Below are 17,645 nucleotides of genomic sequence, written 5' to 3' on the forward strand. Positions count from 1 at the left end.
TACATGTAAATTTTATATATTTTAAAGGAGACTAGATATATTAACCTAGAAAAACCGTCATAGTTGAATGAATTAAAGGAGATCAGTACCCTTGATCTTGAAGTTTTCCTTTATTCATTTCTTTGTATGGGCACTGCTCTACCTTAAAAATAACTAATGGTTTGGAAAACTCAACAGCTAATACCTTAGCAGTGATTGCCTATCAGCCAGCTGAGGGCTATAAATGTATTATCTCAGACTCCTTTTCTAAGCAATAGAACCATACATCCATCTAGCTGTTATTTAATAGAAATTTCAACTTAAATCTTGTAGGAGCAATTCAAGTTCTGCATGTCAAGTTGATAACCATCATTCTCTACACCCAACTCATTTCTTCTTTATCTCCAGTTTCAACAACAAGCACAAATGTTCCACTGTCTGGCCCAAGCCAAAGTCCAGCAATACAGATTTCTCGCTCAACTCTACCACCAATCAATTACCAAGTGTAGTCTATTTTACCCTGTAATCTTTGTCTCTCCTTTTGTCTGAACTGGAGCAATTACCTTCTAATTTATGCCTCTAAATCTTCTGCCTTCCATTTAATGCTTCATCTTGCTACCAAGTGATCCAACATGCAAATTTGACCATTATTTAAAATATTAAAAATGATAAAGACTTCTCATTGGCAGTCATTGCCAATGAGAAGTCTACCTGAAATTTTTAGCAACAAAAGTTGAAATCTATCTTCAGCTAATATGAACACACAAGTATGGCATAAACCAGGGAAAGACACTTAAAGTTTGGTCTAAAGGAGAAATTAAGTTCATTTGCAGAGAAAAGTTATTTCATTTAAACAGTTAAATGAAGTCAAAAGAGAAAGTTATGCACTGAGCTGCCACTTAAATTTTCCTAAGTAGTTAGGTTGTGAACTTTTAAGTCAAGTTCACTGCATTATCAAATGAAAGAAGTAATCAAGATAATATATATTCTGTTGACTTATGCCAACATAGGAAATATCTGGAAGAATGTGAAGCAGAATATGATTAATGCATTTTAGCAAAATGGCTAGGTTGTAGAAATTTGAAGAGATTTACTAAATGACTCACTCAGATAAATAGAACTTTATGGAATCACAGGGTCCTTAAAGACCAGACTTGAACTTGAAAGTGCAGAGAAAAAGCAAGAGTGATACTGACTTGCTTAAAGAAGTACAGGCGATTCATTCTCAAAATGATTAATGAGGAATCAGGAGGTGACAACAGAAAAAAACACCATTTCCCATTATTAAATAACCCAGTGCAAATACAGGTTCATAATCCCTTATTATAATCCCACAAATTTTTCATAAATCTTGCATAAACTCATGTGGTGCTGAAATTTGACCTGGGGCTACTTATGGTATTCACTTAGCTCATTAGAGTGACTATTTCTATGTTTTAGTGCTGAAATATTAATATGTTTGTTCCCAGGATACTGCAACAGACCCTGCTGGGAAGGTATAATATATTATAAATGTACTCAATTACCTTTCTAAATCTAAAAAACATTATCTTTTTTTTAACTTTTAAGTTCAGGGGTACACGTGGTCTGTTATAGGTAAGCTTGTGTCATGGGGGTTTGTTGTACAGATTATTTTGTCACCCAGGTATTAAGTCTAGTATCCATTAGTTATTTTTCCTCTCTCTCCTCCCACCCTCCATACTCCAATTGGTCCCAGTGTCTGTTGTTCCCCTCTATGCGTCCATGTGGTCTCATAATTTAGCTCCCACTTATAAGTGAGAACATGTGGCACTTGGTTTTCTGTTTCTGCATTCATTTGCTGAGGATATGGCCTCCAGCTCCATCTATGTTCCTGGAAAAAAGATGATCTCATTCTTATTTTATGGCTGTATAGTAATCCATGGTGTACATATACCACATTTTCTTTATGCAGTCTACCACTGATGAGCATTTAGGTTGATTCCATGTCTTTGCTATTGTGAATAGTGCTGCAATTAATATATGTGTGCATGTGTCTTTATGATAGAATAATTTATATTCCTTTGGTTATATACTCAGTAATGGGATTGCTGAGTTGAATGGTAGTTCTGCTTTTGGCTCTTTGAGGAATCACCACACTGCTTTCCACAATGGTTGAACTAATTTACAATCCCGCCAACAGTGTGTAAGTGTTCCTTTTTCTCCACATCCTTGCCAGCACCTGTTATTTTTTAACTTTTTAATAATAGTAATTCTGACTGGTGTGAGATGGTATCTCATTGTGGTTTTTGCTAAATCTAAAAATTCTTAGCTCCAAAACACATTTGGCCTAAAGGGTTTACAATAAGAGACTGCAAAGCTGTAGTACTTCTGGTGAAGGCTTTACTGAACCTTCCACTCTTTCGGAAGAGCCTTCCTCTATGCTGCCCCACCATGGTTTCTTGCCAATATCTCTATCATTAAAGATCACGTTTTAATGATTTGACGGTTTCTCAATTCACTTTGAGCAGTCTGAGAAGTGATCAAACCCTTTCCACCTAGCACAAACCTGGGTACCAATGCACTACACAATAAACATTCACTGAATAAAAAGAACTGGGTAGAGCTGAGGGAGCGAGTGGATGAGAAGGCACAAGGTAAATTTTGCTTACATTCTTTTTGGTTGAGCGGGCTTACCACTTAACTATGAAAGCCTAAAAATTACACACCGTAGATTCACAGTATTTAAGAATTAAAAATAACAATTCGGGGGAAAATTAAGGAAGAAGACTATGTTTGTATATCTTCTCTATTTCATTTCTTACCTTTAGCTGTTATTTTTTCTTTTAATATAGCCTATAATTCATATGCTCAACATATACAGAATTAATGCTTTATTAAAAGACGATTCAAAGGAAAAAAAGGGGGAGATGTAAAAATTGCAGTTCATATTAAAGATGGTTTAAAATAGCAAATGGAGTGGTAAAAATATTAACAAATAAAAATTCAAGCACACATTTAAAGGCAGCAGTGGGAGAAATGGCTGACAAGGCAAGTGGGAATCAGATTTGAGATATTCACATGCAAGGCTTAAAAAGGTAGATTTCTGAAGAAAGTGTACATTAGTGCCTTTGCAGATGTACAACAGTTGGTCACTGGTGACCTCAACAAGAGAAGTGTTGGGCTTACCAAGGGTAGAAAGCCAAACTGCTGGGGGTGGCAGAGTGAACAGGAGATGAAGAAAATAACTCAAAGCAGAGGGAAGGAATGGCAAGGGAAAACCATTTATTAAGAACTGGCACAGCTCACAAACCAGAAAAAACCAACACCACTTCATTTGTTGGCAGGAACTACTAGATTTGAAGACCAGAGCAATGATGTGGATATAACAATGATACGGCAAAACTGCGCTTGTGGAAAAAGACCTCCTTCTCTATTTCTGCAAGAATACAGTCTCCATGCTCTCCTGTTACCTAGCTCACATATTTCTTTTTCTTAAACAGGCATATCCCCCACGAAGTGCTATCCCCAACTTTTTATTCCCTTTTCCTCTCAAGACAGTCAAACTCCTAGGTAAAAGACTCCCTAGTCAGCTTCTTCTAAATAGCTCTATCCAACTCTTTTACTGGCTCCCCAAACTTGCCCCCAAATGAAGTCATGTGCCACAGATTCACTCAAGCACTTTCACAGACAGATAGGGGTTTAAATCTTAGCTCTACCTCTAGTCAATTGAATGACCTTGGGATGCTGTGAGAAATAAGTGAGATACAGTCTGGGAAGCACTGTGCTCAGTGCTTGGCTAAGTACTAAGCCCAATTTATTAACTAGCATTATTATTAAACCATCTAAGTATCCAGACTTAAAGGCAAAGAACCTTTGATTCACTCCTTCCTCTTACTATCCAAAAGTTTGCTCTACTTAATAGCTAGAAACACCTTTATGAAACCTAAATTAGATCATATTAATTAAAAACCCACCAAGAGCTCTCCAACAGAAGAAAGTCTTAAGTTTGGTACACAAAGCATAATTGGCTTCTAACCAACTTTCACAACTATATCTTATTTTACTACTCATCACACATTGTGCTCAAGCCAAAACATACCACCAATTATTGCCAATAAACATATAGCAGTTGTATCGTATATACATTTAAGCTCACGCAAATGAACAGCAGAGAAGGTAATCAGGAGGGAGGGCAAAAAAGAGAGGTATAGGGGAGAGAATGACAGCAGGAGGAAGAGAACATGACTTGGAGTATACATTTGCTATTCCTCTACAGAGTTCCTCTGAGCCTTTCAGAATTACCATGTTGAGTATGACTTTAGTGGTTGAAGACTGAAGTTATTCATACAACATGGCCTCTCTACACAAGCCAACTATTTTGCCTGGTGCTCAAGTGAAGAAAAGGGATTTACTTTCACTGGATGAAAACGTAACTGTGCTGGACTTAAGGAGATATGGTATGTATGCTATTTTATGGACGAACTGGGGCATCTCTCTGATGGTGCAAGAGTTTGGTTTTAAGCTGGCTTAAGTGCTATTCCTTTCTCTTCTCCCTGCCTCCTCATTTTCACTCATCACACAAAATACATTCTTCCCCAGAATGCACACTTTTTTAAAAAACCTCTCTGACTCCTTGGGCTGGAAACATCAGTGGATCTATCACCGAATTTCTTTCAATCTATTTTATTTATATGCACTAACTGTTCCTTGAAGAAAGGACCTATACCATGTATTTATAAACCCTCAGGGCCTAGCCTAGAGCCTTGTATACCATAAGCAAAGACTCATTAAATCAAAGAAAGGGAGCCATGTTGGCTGCTGAAAAGTACATTTTTAGCAATGGCTCAATGACAATTATTTCAAAAAGGGAGGCTTATAAAACAAGGCGTAGGGGTCTAGACTTGTGGTTAACATTTTCAATTGGTGTGTCAATAGGTACTCAAGCTGGGAGGAGAATTGTTAGTATCACAAGAATGCAATCAAGATTTAAATGATTAGACATTTTGTAGGGTAGGGCAAAATGGAGTACAGATAAGAATATAAGTGCATCTAGGTTAAAAAAAAAAAAAGAAAGAAATGTATAAGAAACAACAGTATCACTATAAATTGTAAGTGGAAAAACACCTAAATTTTGTGTGTCCAACCTCAACACAAGACGACTTTATAACAACATAAATGTCGATACCTCAACATTTTAAATATTGAGAGGAACAATGACAAACTGGAAGGAGTCTCAAAGGATATCAAGAATATTGAGGGTGGGGTAGGGAATGGAAAAGATGATAGAGGTGATTAATGTTTAAATTAATGACAATCAGGCAACAAGAAGAAAAGACTGTAAGTTTTCCTTGGTTCCTTTTTCCCTCTCACTCAACCACCTAATCTATGAGCAAGTTCTATGAGCTTTAGTTCCACAGGACTCCCTAGTTTGATCCCTCTCTCTATTTTTACAGGGAAATCTCTGTCCAGGTTGGTCTGTACTGTTACAATTGCCTCCTAATTTGTCCTCCCTACTTCTAAGCTTACCCCTTGGAACCCATTCCACACAAAGCAACTAGATCCATTTTCTTTTTTTTTTTTTTTTTTTTTTTAAAGACAGTGTCTCAGTCTTTCACCCCGGCTGGAGTGAAGTGGCACCATCTTGGCTCACTGCAACCCCCGCCCCACCACCCCCACCGTCTCAGCCTCCAGAGTAGTTGGGATTACAGGTGCCCATCACCATGCCCGGCTAATTTTTGTATTTTTAGTAGAGACGGGGTTTCGCCATGTTGGCCAGCCTGGTCTCAAACTCCTGACCTCAAGTGATCCGGCTCACCTCGGCCTCCCAAAGTGCTAGGATTATAGGGATGAGCCACTGCGCCCAGCCACTAGATCCATTTTCTAAATTTAAAGTGAAACCTCTTCCTTTCCTGCTTAAAATCCTCTATGGCAAGCTGTAACACCTAGAATTAATATATAAACTTCTTACCATGTCCAGAAAGCCCATGTATGATCTCATTCCTGCTTGCTTAGTTAAGTTTATCACCATCACTCTTCCTTTCTCTCATTCAGCTATAGTCACCCTAGCCTTTTTGTCCCATAAACATGCCAAAGTTCTTCCTAATTTAGCCTTCATCTGTTCTCTGTATATGAAAGGTACTACCCATAGATCTTTGTGTAGTTGATTTCATCTCATTATTCAGGGCTAAGCAGAAAACTCACACTCTCAGACCAGTTAAGCAAAAGGAGCACTCTGACCTTCCCTCCTCCCAAATATTATTGTATTTTATCTTATTCATATAAATAAATTATACTGGGGGTTTCTGTCTTGTTCTACTAGAATTTAAGTCTCCAGAGGACAGGAATTTCATCCTAAACATTGGTATGTCTATCATCAGTGCCTAGAACAGTGAGTGGCATAGAGTGAGTTTTCAAACATTTGTTGAATGGGACTTATTCTGCATAAATCCTAAATATATTTAGGAAATTGGGACCAAATGAGAGGTAGACTTTAGGACATTTTGTAAAGAACTTGCAAGAATTATAGTGAGGTGAAAAGAATGTTTAAGAAGTCACTGGATGACCACAAATTATGAATACAGATGAGATTACTATATTAAGTAGGAGCTGATTAAGTGACCTTAAAATCCTTTCCAATTATAAAATCCTAATCTACTCGTAATGAGTTACTTTCAGTCTATACAGCTGTTAGATAAATGGCTTCTACAATGAACTATCTTTAAGTGATCTGACTTAGCATGTAGTTTATGACTACCTCCAACTTACTAAACACCTTCAGTGACTTTAGGTCATTTTTGTTTCAAAAAATAACACTGAACTTGCTATTCAGGGTAAAGCACCATTCTGACGTATAAAAGGATAAATGGAGAGACAATTCCCCATCCCACTATAAATTATATTTATCGAGAGTATGGTACCTAAGATCCAATGTTCTAAAGAATTTGTACATTACTCGCTATAATTTGGCTTTTGGTCCTTTTTGTCTCCCCTACCCTTCTACCTATAACTAGATAAAATGGTGCAACTGAGAAAAGACTGTCATAAAATAATTCATAGGCATGTTACCTTGGCCACACAGCTTTTGTTTAAATAAAAGTTTGGATCTAGATTTGAAATCATTTTAACAAACCAGGATTACTTTCAAAATACAGTATTTTGAAAACAACACATGCTGACCAAATTAATGTATCTGCAGGAGAAATACTTAATGTAAACACTATTTTAACAAAGACTAAGACAAACTTATTTTTATCAATGAATATAAAGCAGTGTATCCCAAAATGAGCTTTTGAGAAAACTAATTCTTCAAAAGATACTGGTCAAATAAGTTTGGGAAATACTGTACACTGTAACTCTTCTCCCTCATTCACAAATTACATTAACACATACAGTATCTAAAATATTTTACAAAAAATAAATTTAAAAAATTAAAATAAAGGACTTGTTCACTTGCTGAACTTTAATCTATCATTTCCCATATTTCCTTAGCCAGAATTCCCCATCTTTTGGGGACAGAGCTAGTAGTGGAAAACACAATTTAGGGAAACACTGCTATATAGCACTATTTGAAAATAGTACCTCTAAATAGATTTACAAAATGGCTAAGATAGAAACTGTGAAAACAAATGTGAAGCTTACTGGTATATATGTATTCAAAGTAGGTCCCTAGATAAGAATTTATATAACTTATACTAAATTTTTTTAAGTAGCTCAGAAAAGAGACACTTATAGATGATTTAATTAAAAATTAAAAAATCAGCATTTTAGTCAAATCCCTATATTAACTGCTAATTTGTCTGTGACAACAAATATTCTGTGATGCTATTTTCCCCTCAAGTTACTAATGGTAGATTTTCATATTAAAACTAAAGTTATCCTGGGATATCAGGTGGTTCAGAGGGAAATGGGAAAGAAGCACAGGTTTGTGACTCTACTGGTTTATATGTCTTTTTTTCCTTTCTGTACCATAGTGGGCTATTTGAAAGGGAAAAATATTTTTAACATGTGGATTCTCATAATACATTCTGCTAGACTTCTGGACCATTTTGCTTTGATGTCAACGTAATTCTAAGGGAGAAAAAAACTTAATAGTTAACACTCCCCAAAAAGAGAGGGACTACAGCAGTTTTAGAAAAGACTTACTTAATCATTTCAAAAAGCTTTGGATCTGAGACCTTGATATTTCGTGCCATATTCCAGGAAAGATGAACCATGGGTACTATTGACTTCACACTTTGCAATTTGTTCCATTCGTACCGTTCCACTGCCAATTTATACTGGCAGGCTAGGAAAAAAAAAACAGTTATAAAGCAACCCAAAGTACCAAAAGATATGAAGATAACCATTATCACCTGCTCAGGTGATATCTTCAACATCAATTCTGAAAACCTCAAAACACTATAAAAATAATTTTTATGCTTTATGATAATTACAGTAGTAATAATATTAGCAATCATATAAAGAGCACTTCCTATGACTATGTGCCAAGCATTGTGTTTTTATTTTTATCCATTATCTCATTTACTCTTCACCATCACCTTATTAATTTCATTACTTCCATTATACAGATGAAGAAATCGAGGACCAGAGAGGTTAAATAACTTGCCCAAAGTTATAAGAGCCAGATCCTGGTCCTAATCCAGGTCTTTTTGGCTCTAAACTCCACATTCTTAACCTTAAGTGACTATTGCCTGAAGGCAGGCATAATTCAAACAGATTTTGACATTACAGAGCTATTCATATGAAATATTAGATTTTTTAAAATGTGAAAGAATAATTTTTCTATTTTGTTTTCTCTCATAAGGGTTTTTAAAATAAAACCAAGCACTATAAAAATTATTATTATATCCTTCATGTACATTAAAGCCATAAACTTGTTATTTGCTAATATCTATGCTCTTAGATTTCTATGTTAACTTGAATTTAATTTGTTGTACTACGAATTACAATTCTATGCAAGGAGACATTCTTCTTACAACTTTTAGTGAGTTATATTTCAAGAAAAAAGGAACACACCTATTGGATATAATCCTTAATTTAACTTTTTTTAAGCATATTCTTTATAATACCTGTAAGTGGACCAACATTCCAAGCAATGTTGTTGCACCAGCCAATAGCCTGAACCCAATGAACAGTGCCTGCATTTATCCAGACCAAATCTCCAGGTCGCTGAATAAACCTATACACTGGAACATTTGCTTCATAAAGATCTTCAAGGTTGGGCCACCAAGAACCCATTAGGAAATTCAAATTATTTCTGAAATAAGAAAAAAATAATGCAAATGGATCAACTACATTAAGAAGCCCCTAATAAGACTGGAAGAAAATGTCACAATTTTTTTTAATAAACACTTGTTCATTTTATTGAAAAGTAATTGCTTGTGCAAAAAGATCTGCTGTATGTATATAAAGAGTGTGTAATTATGGTTGAGTATTAAGTTACTAAAGATCAGTGCTATCTTTTTTTTTTTTTGAGACAAAGTCTTGCTCTGTTGCCTGGGCGGCAGTGCAGTGGCTCCATCTAGGCTCACTGCAACCTCCGCCTCCCAGGCTCAAGCAATCCTCCTGCCTCAGCCTCCGGAGTAACTGGGATTACAGGCGCCTGCCACCACGCCTGGCTAATTTTGTATTTTCAGTAGAGATGAGGTTTCACCAGGTTGGCCAAGCTGGTCTCGAACTCCTGACCTCAGGAGATCCGCCTGCTTTGGCCTCCCAAAGTGCTGGGATTACAGGAATTATAATACCTGTAGTAAGTGGACTGGTCCAGTATTACCATCTTAAATTGATTTTTCAAAGATCCAAATGAAATCCAAAGCTACTTTCAAGTAACACATAAATTAACTTTTAATTTCATTTCAACAAAGACTATTTTTGACTGAAGCCTTTTCTCCCTGGAGCACCTAGAAATCCCTAAAAGGTAAATGGAAGGTGGAGTTGACATCAAGTCATTTAAATCCATAAACAGGAACATGGTGGCAATACAAGTACCAGGAACTTCCCTTAATTTCTGAGGAAAAGGAGACTGGATGTCAGACTCCATATAGTTTGATGATTAGCTGATTAAAACTATGCAGTTCAAAACAACTTCAGCAAAAACAAACAATCATGCACATGCACAAATAATCATGACCACTACTACCGATATACTTTGGAAACATTCCTTAGATATTATTAAGCTTTTATTTTAATATCTGGCTTCTTACTCTCCATCATGATATGAAGTACTTTTTAAACAACATAGCAACCTTTCCCATAAAAGAACTTTATAAAATTGAATTAACTACTTCAAATTTCATATTTTGGGGAATGAAGAACTTACACAGTAAAAATGTTCCTTTCCTTAAGATCTAAGAAATAATCTTACTTTATTTGTCTTGTGCTATAGCACATGATAAAGTATACTTTACAATTGTTTTTACTGGTTTAAATTTAATTTTTATCTAGATCAAGGGTTGGCAAACTATGGCCCATGGGCCAAATTCAGCCCACTGCCTGTTTCTGTAAAAAAAACTTATTAGAATACAGCTATGTCCATTCACTTACGTACTATCTCTGTGTCTGTGCTACAATGACACAGTTGTGACAGACAGCGTATGACCAGGAAAGGTGAAAATATTTATTATCCGGCCCTTTATGGAAAAGAAATTGCCAAACTATGATCTAGAAAGAACCTTAGTCTCTCTTTTTCTCTCTTGAAAAATGCAAGGCTACTCTTGAAAGTTTAGACTAGAGTACAAATGGTAGCCTAACTGCAAAGGGATAAGGATTGGCTTATTGTGTGTGACAAGGCCAAGTAGATACAGTCCAGAAAAAGTTGCCTATAAAGCAAAAAATGGCTATAAACACAAATCCTAGCCTTATTTCACCCATGTATTGCCATTACAAAATTAGAGAAAACTTTTTATCCAAAAGCAAGCAAGTAATCCCAAACAGACACCCCCCCCCAAAAAAAATCAAACTTACCAAAAAGCATGCATCGTTTTAATCATATATTCAAAATAATGGTTATTTCAAGACAGGTATTATTTAAAGCCATGAAATAAACTACAGATACAGTATAAAGTCACTATCAAAAGCAGCAATCTTTATGTGAAACAAAATTACAGTGAAATGCTGAAGAAGCAAGTACTACTTTCACAACTGAGTTATTAAATTTACCTAACCCTTCCTTCTAACTTGATATTTTTATTATCCCTAAGCTCAAGCTTTTTGGACATCATCTCCTTATTCTAATTATCTTTTTTCCCAAGACACCTCTCCATTTAGATAGGAAACAAAACTACACCCTAAAAACAGCCAGTCCCTACTCAGAAACAATGAACAAGGATTCCTGTACTATAGCTGCAACAATATAGTATTAACTCAAAGTTTAAGAAATAAAAATCTTTCTATAGCACAATGGAGATTTCCCATATAACAATGTTCTTTCTCTGCTGCTACTGGTCCATAAAAAAAGTACAGATTAAAGTAGATCGGGTTATTTCATCAGCACATTAGAAGCTTTAAAACTCCATATCTTTGGCTTTCTTACACTGAAGGAAACCAATATATGAATAGAGAAGACAACATAAGGTAATTATCTCTTGCTTTTATATAAGGAAACTGTGGATTAATATTTTTTTTGTTTTTCAACTACGATGCACTTCTTACTAAATCCAAATACTTACAGCAAACATTCTTAAACCAAAGTAAGAAATTAGAAGTTAGTATGGGGCTGGGCGTGGTGGCTCACGCCTGTAATCCCAGCACTTTGGGAAGCCAAGGTGGGTGGATCACGAGGTCAGGAGTTCCAGACCAGTGTGGCCAACATGGTGAAACCCTGTTTCTACTAAAAATACACAAATTAGCAGGGCATGGTGGCACACCCCTGTAATCCCAGCTACTCAGGAGGCTGAGGCAGGAGAATTGCTTGAACCTGGGAGGCAGAGGCTGCAGTAAGCTGAGATTGTGCCATTGCACTACAGCCTGGGCAACAGAGCAAGACTCTGTCTCAAAAAAGGAAAAAATAAAAATAAAGTAGTATGTGGAATATGTGTATAATTAGTTTTCAAAGTAATCTCATGTAAATGTTTTCTGTGGGTTTCTTCCCCCTTTAATTGGGGTGGGGGCATAACACCAAATGTGTATATAATGTATATTTTCATCCTATACTAATTTTCTAATGTTATTACTAAATGAAAATATCAGGTCCTTATATAATAAAGTACTTTCTAGAAAAGAAGAGAATAAGGTTCTATCTAGACAAATGATCAAACTGAAACCAACTAAAAAAAAAAATTCCAAAGTACTTTTTAACACACGACACAGAAATAAATAAAAGCTATTTCTGGGATCTTAAGGAAAGGAACTATCCAAGTTCTTTCAACTAGAGAAAACAAAATCTGGGCTGGATGTGGTGAATCACGCCTGTAATCCAGCACTGTAGGAGGCCCAGGCAGGTGGATCGCCTGAGCTCAGGAGTTCAAGAGCAGCCTAGGCAACATGGTGAAACCCCATCTCTATTTAAAAATAAATAATACATTCTATACAATTTCTTCACAGAAAAAGTTGTCAGTTTAAAAAGAATTTATATCATTATATGGCAAAAGGTATTATGGTCAAGCTTGAGTTATTCACAGCCTATACAGGTGCTCAATAAAGAATTCCTTCTACTTCCTAAAACCATTTATAACAAAACAATTTTTCTTGGAATACACACATTTCAAATGAACAAGTATGCATCATTTTAAAAATTAAATAACTCAACTTTTCTATCTTAATTCATGGGTACTACTATTGCATGAAGTTGTTTTATGGCATCTTTCTTAAAGTATTTCCAATAACACAAAATATGAGGTTTGGAATCAAATAATTTAAAATGAATTCTTCGCTGAATGGTAAGTGAATACTGGCAATGTATCCATTAGGATATCCAGCTTGGTAAGTTGTCCTTTACAATTACTGCTTTCTAATATATGTTTTAAGAAAATTTACTTTGGAAACCTACTTTTCACAGAAGTCATTCAGAACACCCCAGTAACCTTCAGGAACAACAAACCATTCACAGTCACCTGGGCCAATATTTATGTTAACTGAACAGAAGTTGTTATTTTCCTGATGACCTGAAATGTGAAAAGAAAAAAAATTGGAGTTCCAGTGGCGCAATCGGTTAGCACACGGTACTTATACAGAAAAAAATTAATCATCACACTATAATTTTATAGAAAAATGGGTCTTTGGAAACAAAACCTTACAAATGCTCAACAGAGAACACTCTAGTAGTATTTAGCTCTTCATCACTGTAGCATTTTTGTGTCAACTCCTAACATACTCAGTAAGAGCTTCTATGATAGGCAGTATAATCATGGTTAAGAGATTAGGCTCTGGAGCCAGGCTCCTTGGCTTAGTCATTAATTGAACCTGGGCAAGTTGGTAAACCATTCTGAGTCAGTTTCCCTATATGTAAGAACAGATAATAATAATCTCTATAAATTGTTGGGCTGTTTTGAAGATAGATAAACTAATGAATGCATGTAACAGTGCTTAATACAGATGCTCTTTAACTTACAGATGAGACTACATCCTGATAAACCCATAGTAAGTTGAAAAATATCTTAAGTTGAAAATGCATTTAATACTCTGATAAACCCACCATAAAGTCCAAAAGTGGTAAGTTGAACCATTTCAACTCAGGGACCATCTGTACACAGTAAGCAATAAATATTAGCTATTATAGATATCATTACCATTTTTTTCCTTATGAACTAATCTCCAGGAACAGTGTTTACCCCATAACAAGGTACTCAAAATAACGTTTTTTGCCCAACATTTATATCAGTGTCCAATGACAGAGTATAGAGCAGAACATAGTTCTTCTATCATTTATTCTAGAACTCTTTGCACTTTACCTGACTATGGATAAAATATCACAGAATTGGGCTTCTAATGGTCTGAGGATAACAATTATAACCAATAGTTCTAATCCTGGCTGTATATTAGAATCCTCTGGGGACCTCAGTTAAAAACCAACCAACCCACCCACCTACCCTCATGCCTGGATCTGAATCCTAGAGATTAATTACATACTTTTAAAAAGCTACCAGTTGTGCTGGCTCAAGCCTATAATCCCAGCACTTTGGGAGGTCCAGAGGGAAGAATAACTTGAAGTCATTATGTGAACCTCAAAACAATTAGCCAGGCATGGTGGCATGTACTTGTAGTCCTAGCTACTTGGGAGGTTGAGGCAGGAGAATTGCTTGAGTCCAGGAGAGGTTACAGTGAGCTATGATCACATCACTGCACTCCAGCCTGAGTGACATAGCAAGACCCCATCTCTTAAAAAAAAAAAAAGAAAAAAGGACAAGAGAATCAAATCAGCAGCCAGGATGGGGAACCACTGACCCATTTTACCCAGAAGCAAGCATAGCCATTTTTTGAAAAAATTCTTAAGCATGACTCAGTAAGAATGTGAACAAAGAAGGAAGCAGTCTGGTTTTCAAACCATGGCTGCATCAAGCAGCAAAGAGAAGCACCTGAGGGAGAGCTGCAGCCCACAGTACATTGGTACAGCTGAACTGGTTATCAACAGTATCTCTTCTAATTGATCAGTGCTGGGATTGTGGCAATTGTTAAATATTTTGAATATCACCCTGTGAAATTTCATGTCAATGCAAAAGAGCACAAAGAAGATGGTACTTCAGTACTGGATGGAAAATTTAAGTCTAAAAACAATGTAATTCACTTTACAAATGAAAAGACCTAAAGAAGAAATGTAACTTGCCAAAAGTGACAAGCCTAATTAGTGGCAAAATCTAGACTAGTTGTTAGAATGAGTCTAGTAATGTCTCCACATCATGAAGTTTTTTTAAAACTGTGAGTTATGATCCACTTAGAAAACTGCGAGTTGTGATCCACTTAGAAAACTGCAACCTACACTTTATTTTTGAAATGAAACAGAATAGAATAGATTGGAAAACGTATTGTTCGATAAAACTGCTGCTGTATACATACATGTGCATTCGGTTACATATAAAACATACTTTTTATTGTTACTTGGGTTAAAAGAAAAATTCAAAAACATTGCACCCCATCACTCTCTGCAACAGATGGGATTGACAAACAGAGTCTTCAGGCCAAAAGAACTTATTTCCCAGTGGTGCTCCAATGACCCCTTTCCAGATTAAATTGTTATAATGTTTCTGGGCTATTACACTAAAAAAAGATAATGAAAAGGGGAAAAATCTTAATCTGAGCTCAGTTAAAAAGTCTAATATTATAACAGGAACAACTCTTTCAGTTTTATTCATTATAAATGACAAGATTCTGGCTGTCTTTCCATGTTTCATATTTTGATTTTGTTTTCCATTTTAACAAGATAATGTTAGTTCATACAAATTACCTGGTGTTCTGCTCCCTGGAACTTTCATGTATAGTTGAACTGTGTTCATGCCCAATATGGTATGACCAACATGGCTTAGAAGATTTCCTGCTGATACGACACGCACAAAAGCAGGAAGTTTAGTCAGCTCATGTAGCTGCAACTTCCACCTGCAATAAAATAACACATCAAAAGTGAAACTCTGCTACAAATATCTGTGGAAGCTTACCATTTCTTCAAAACCCTTGTGTTCCAATCAGAAAAAAACAATTAAGTCTATAAATATTTTACTTTTCCATAAGAAAATGCTTAAATTCTTAAAGTTTTTCCAAAGAAAACTTCCCAAGAAAAATAGGCATAAAAATTATTCACCAATAAAAGAAAAAAAAACTGACTATTTTAATAGTTGTACAATTATATTTTATAAATACATTTTCATGTAACTATTTCATATAATTAAAAATATAATTTGTGATTATGTAATTAGCATATAGTCAGAGTCTTGATGAAAAACTGTAGAAAAGTTTTAAGTAAAAAAAAAAATTTGGCAGGGTGCAGTGGCTCACGACTGTAACCCCAACACTTTGGAAGGCTGAGGTGGGAGGATCCCTTGAGCCCAGGAGTTCAAGACAAGCCTGGGCAACACAGTGAGACCCCATCTGTATTTTTGAAAAAAAATTTTTAAATTTTAATTGTAAAATGTAGCAAAAAAAGTTTAGCTCAAATTCATGTCAACTTAAAAAAAATGACAATAAATGAAACAGAAGAGGAAATTGTAGAGAATTCCCAATCTAGCACAGGATAACTCTTTCCATCAGTTCACAGAAATATTACTACAAGGACTTACTTTTTGTCATCAGATAGGTCAATATTGGTCCCAAACTTTATGGTTTTAAAGGGTCCTTTTCTCCTCCTCCCAGAACTTAAAAAAGAGACACAGTATTAGAAACATGCCTTTTAAAAATTAATACTAAGTGGACATTAAAAATGACTTACTTATCTGATGATGTAGATTCACTATCTGAGTGGTCTTTATGATGACTTCTTTTTTCATTTTCTTCCTATAGATTAAGCAAAAAGCAGTCTAGCTTAGTGTTCTATAACTGGCAATCCTTTCCACCATACAACTGAAAACAAGTTCATATCTAGATTGAATAGTATTATTTGTGTTTTGAAACTAAGTTTCATGTTTTTAATTTTTTGAGACAAGGTTTGACTCCTGTTGACCAGGCTGGAGTGCAGTGGTGCAATCCCGGCACACTACAACCTCCGCCTCCTGGGCTCAAACGATTCTCCTGCTTCTGCCTCCTCAGTAGCTGGGACTATAGGTGCGCATGACCACGCCCAGCTGATTTTTGTATTTTTGGTAGAGACGGGGTTTTGCCATGTTGCCCAGGCTAGTCTCCTGTGCTCAAGCTGTCTACCGGCCTCAGCCTCCCAAAGTGCTGGGATTACAGGCGTGAACCACCATGCCTGGCCTTGAAACTAAGTTTCTATAGGCCTCTTACATATGAAAATCTCTTCAAACACCACATTAAATAAATAAATACCCAAGAAAGCCAGGCACAGTGGCTCACGCCTGTAATCCCAGCACTTTGGGAGGCCGAGGCGGGGGGATCACGAGGTCAGCAGATCGAGACCATCCTGGCTGACACAGTGAAACCCTGTCTCTACTAAAAATACAAAAAAATTAGCCAGGCGTGGTGGCAGGCGCCTGTGGTCCCAGCTTCTCGGGAGGCTGAGGCAGGAGAATGGCGTGAACCCGGGAGGTGGAGGTTGCAGTGAGCTGAGATCACGCCACTGCACTCCAGCCTGGGCGACAGAGTGAGACTCTGTCTGAAAAAAATAAAAAATAAAAAATAAATAAATACCCAAGAAAAGTCGAATCTCACCAGCATGGTATCCAACTTCCTCCACTAGCCACAGAGTTATACTACAGATTCTCATACCTGCCCCATTTTCAAGAGGAGAGAAAACTTGAGGAAAGCTGAAAGGCCCAGGGCATCCCAATCTTGATTATAAATGATGTAAGCTAGCAGAGGTGTATGTATGTGTACATAGCTATATATGTGTAATAGTGGAAGGTAAGATACTTCTTATTCTTGATTATGAACAAAGGAAAAGTTCTTCCAGGGGATATTTATTCCACAATGAATTATACACAAATGACAAAATGTTTACAACATTGCTGGATACATATAGGTATTTTTCAATGCAAATATTACTTTTATTTACAACTCTTGAGTCACAGACATATCGGTTAACACTGTTTTATGATTTCTGAGTTAGCAATACTTCTGACCTTTGGCTTCCATTCCTTTAAATGTGTAGTGTCTGAACATCTGTCAAA

At 36.2% G+C, this 17,645-nt stretch overlaps 1 protein-coding gene across 12 annotated transcripts in view; it reads right to left on the minus strand.

The window, feature by feature from the left end:
• KDM6A (lysine demethylase 6A) overlaps positions 1 to 17,645 on the minus strand; it is a 238,229-nt gene that overhangs the window by 13,016 nt on the left and 207,568 nt on the right. For 11 of the 12 annotated variants that reach the window (XM_012499008.2, XM_004092433.3, XM_004092430.3 and 8 more), the window contains 6 exons: positions 16,292 to 16,356; positions 16,143 to 16,217; positions 15,317 to 15,465; positions 12,926 to 13,040; positions 9,009 to 9,196; positions 8,083 to 8,224 (listed from right to left, as the gene is read on the minus strand). In XM_012499008.2, the coding sequence (XP_012354462.1) occupies positions 8,083 to 8,224; positions 9,009 to 9,196; positions 12,926 to 13,040; positions 15,317 to 15,465; positions 16,143 to 16,217; positions 16,292 to 16,356 (734 nt within the window). The remainder of the gene's footprint in view (positions 1 to 8,082; positions 8,225 to 9,008; positions 9,197 to 12,925; positions 13,041 to 15,316; positions 15,466 to 16,142; positions 16,218 to 16,291; positions 16,357 to 17,645) is intronic. The other variant, XR_004028808.1, reaches the window with a different exon arrangement.

Source organism: Nomascus leucogenys, chromosome X, assembly GCF_006542625.1.
Source record: "Nomascus leucogenys isolate Asia chromosome X, Asia_NLE_v1, whole genome shotgun sequence".
Lineage (NCBI taxonomy): Eukaryota > Metazoa > Chordata > Mammalia > Primates > Hylobatidae > Nomascus > Nomascus leucogenys.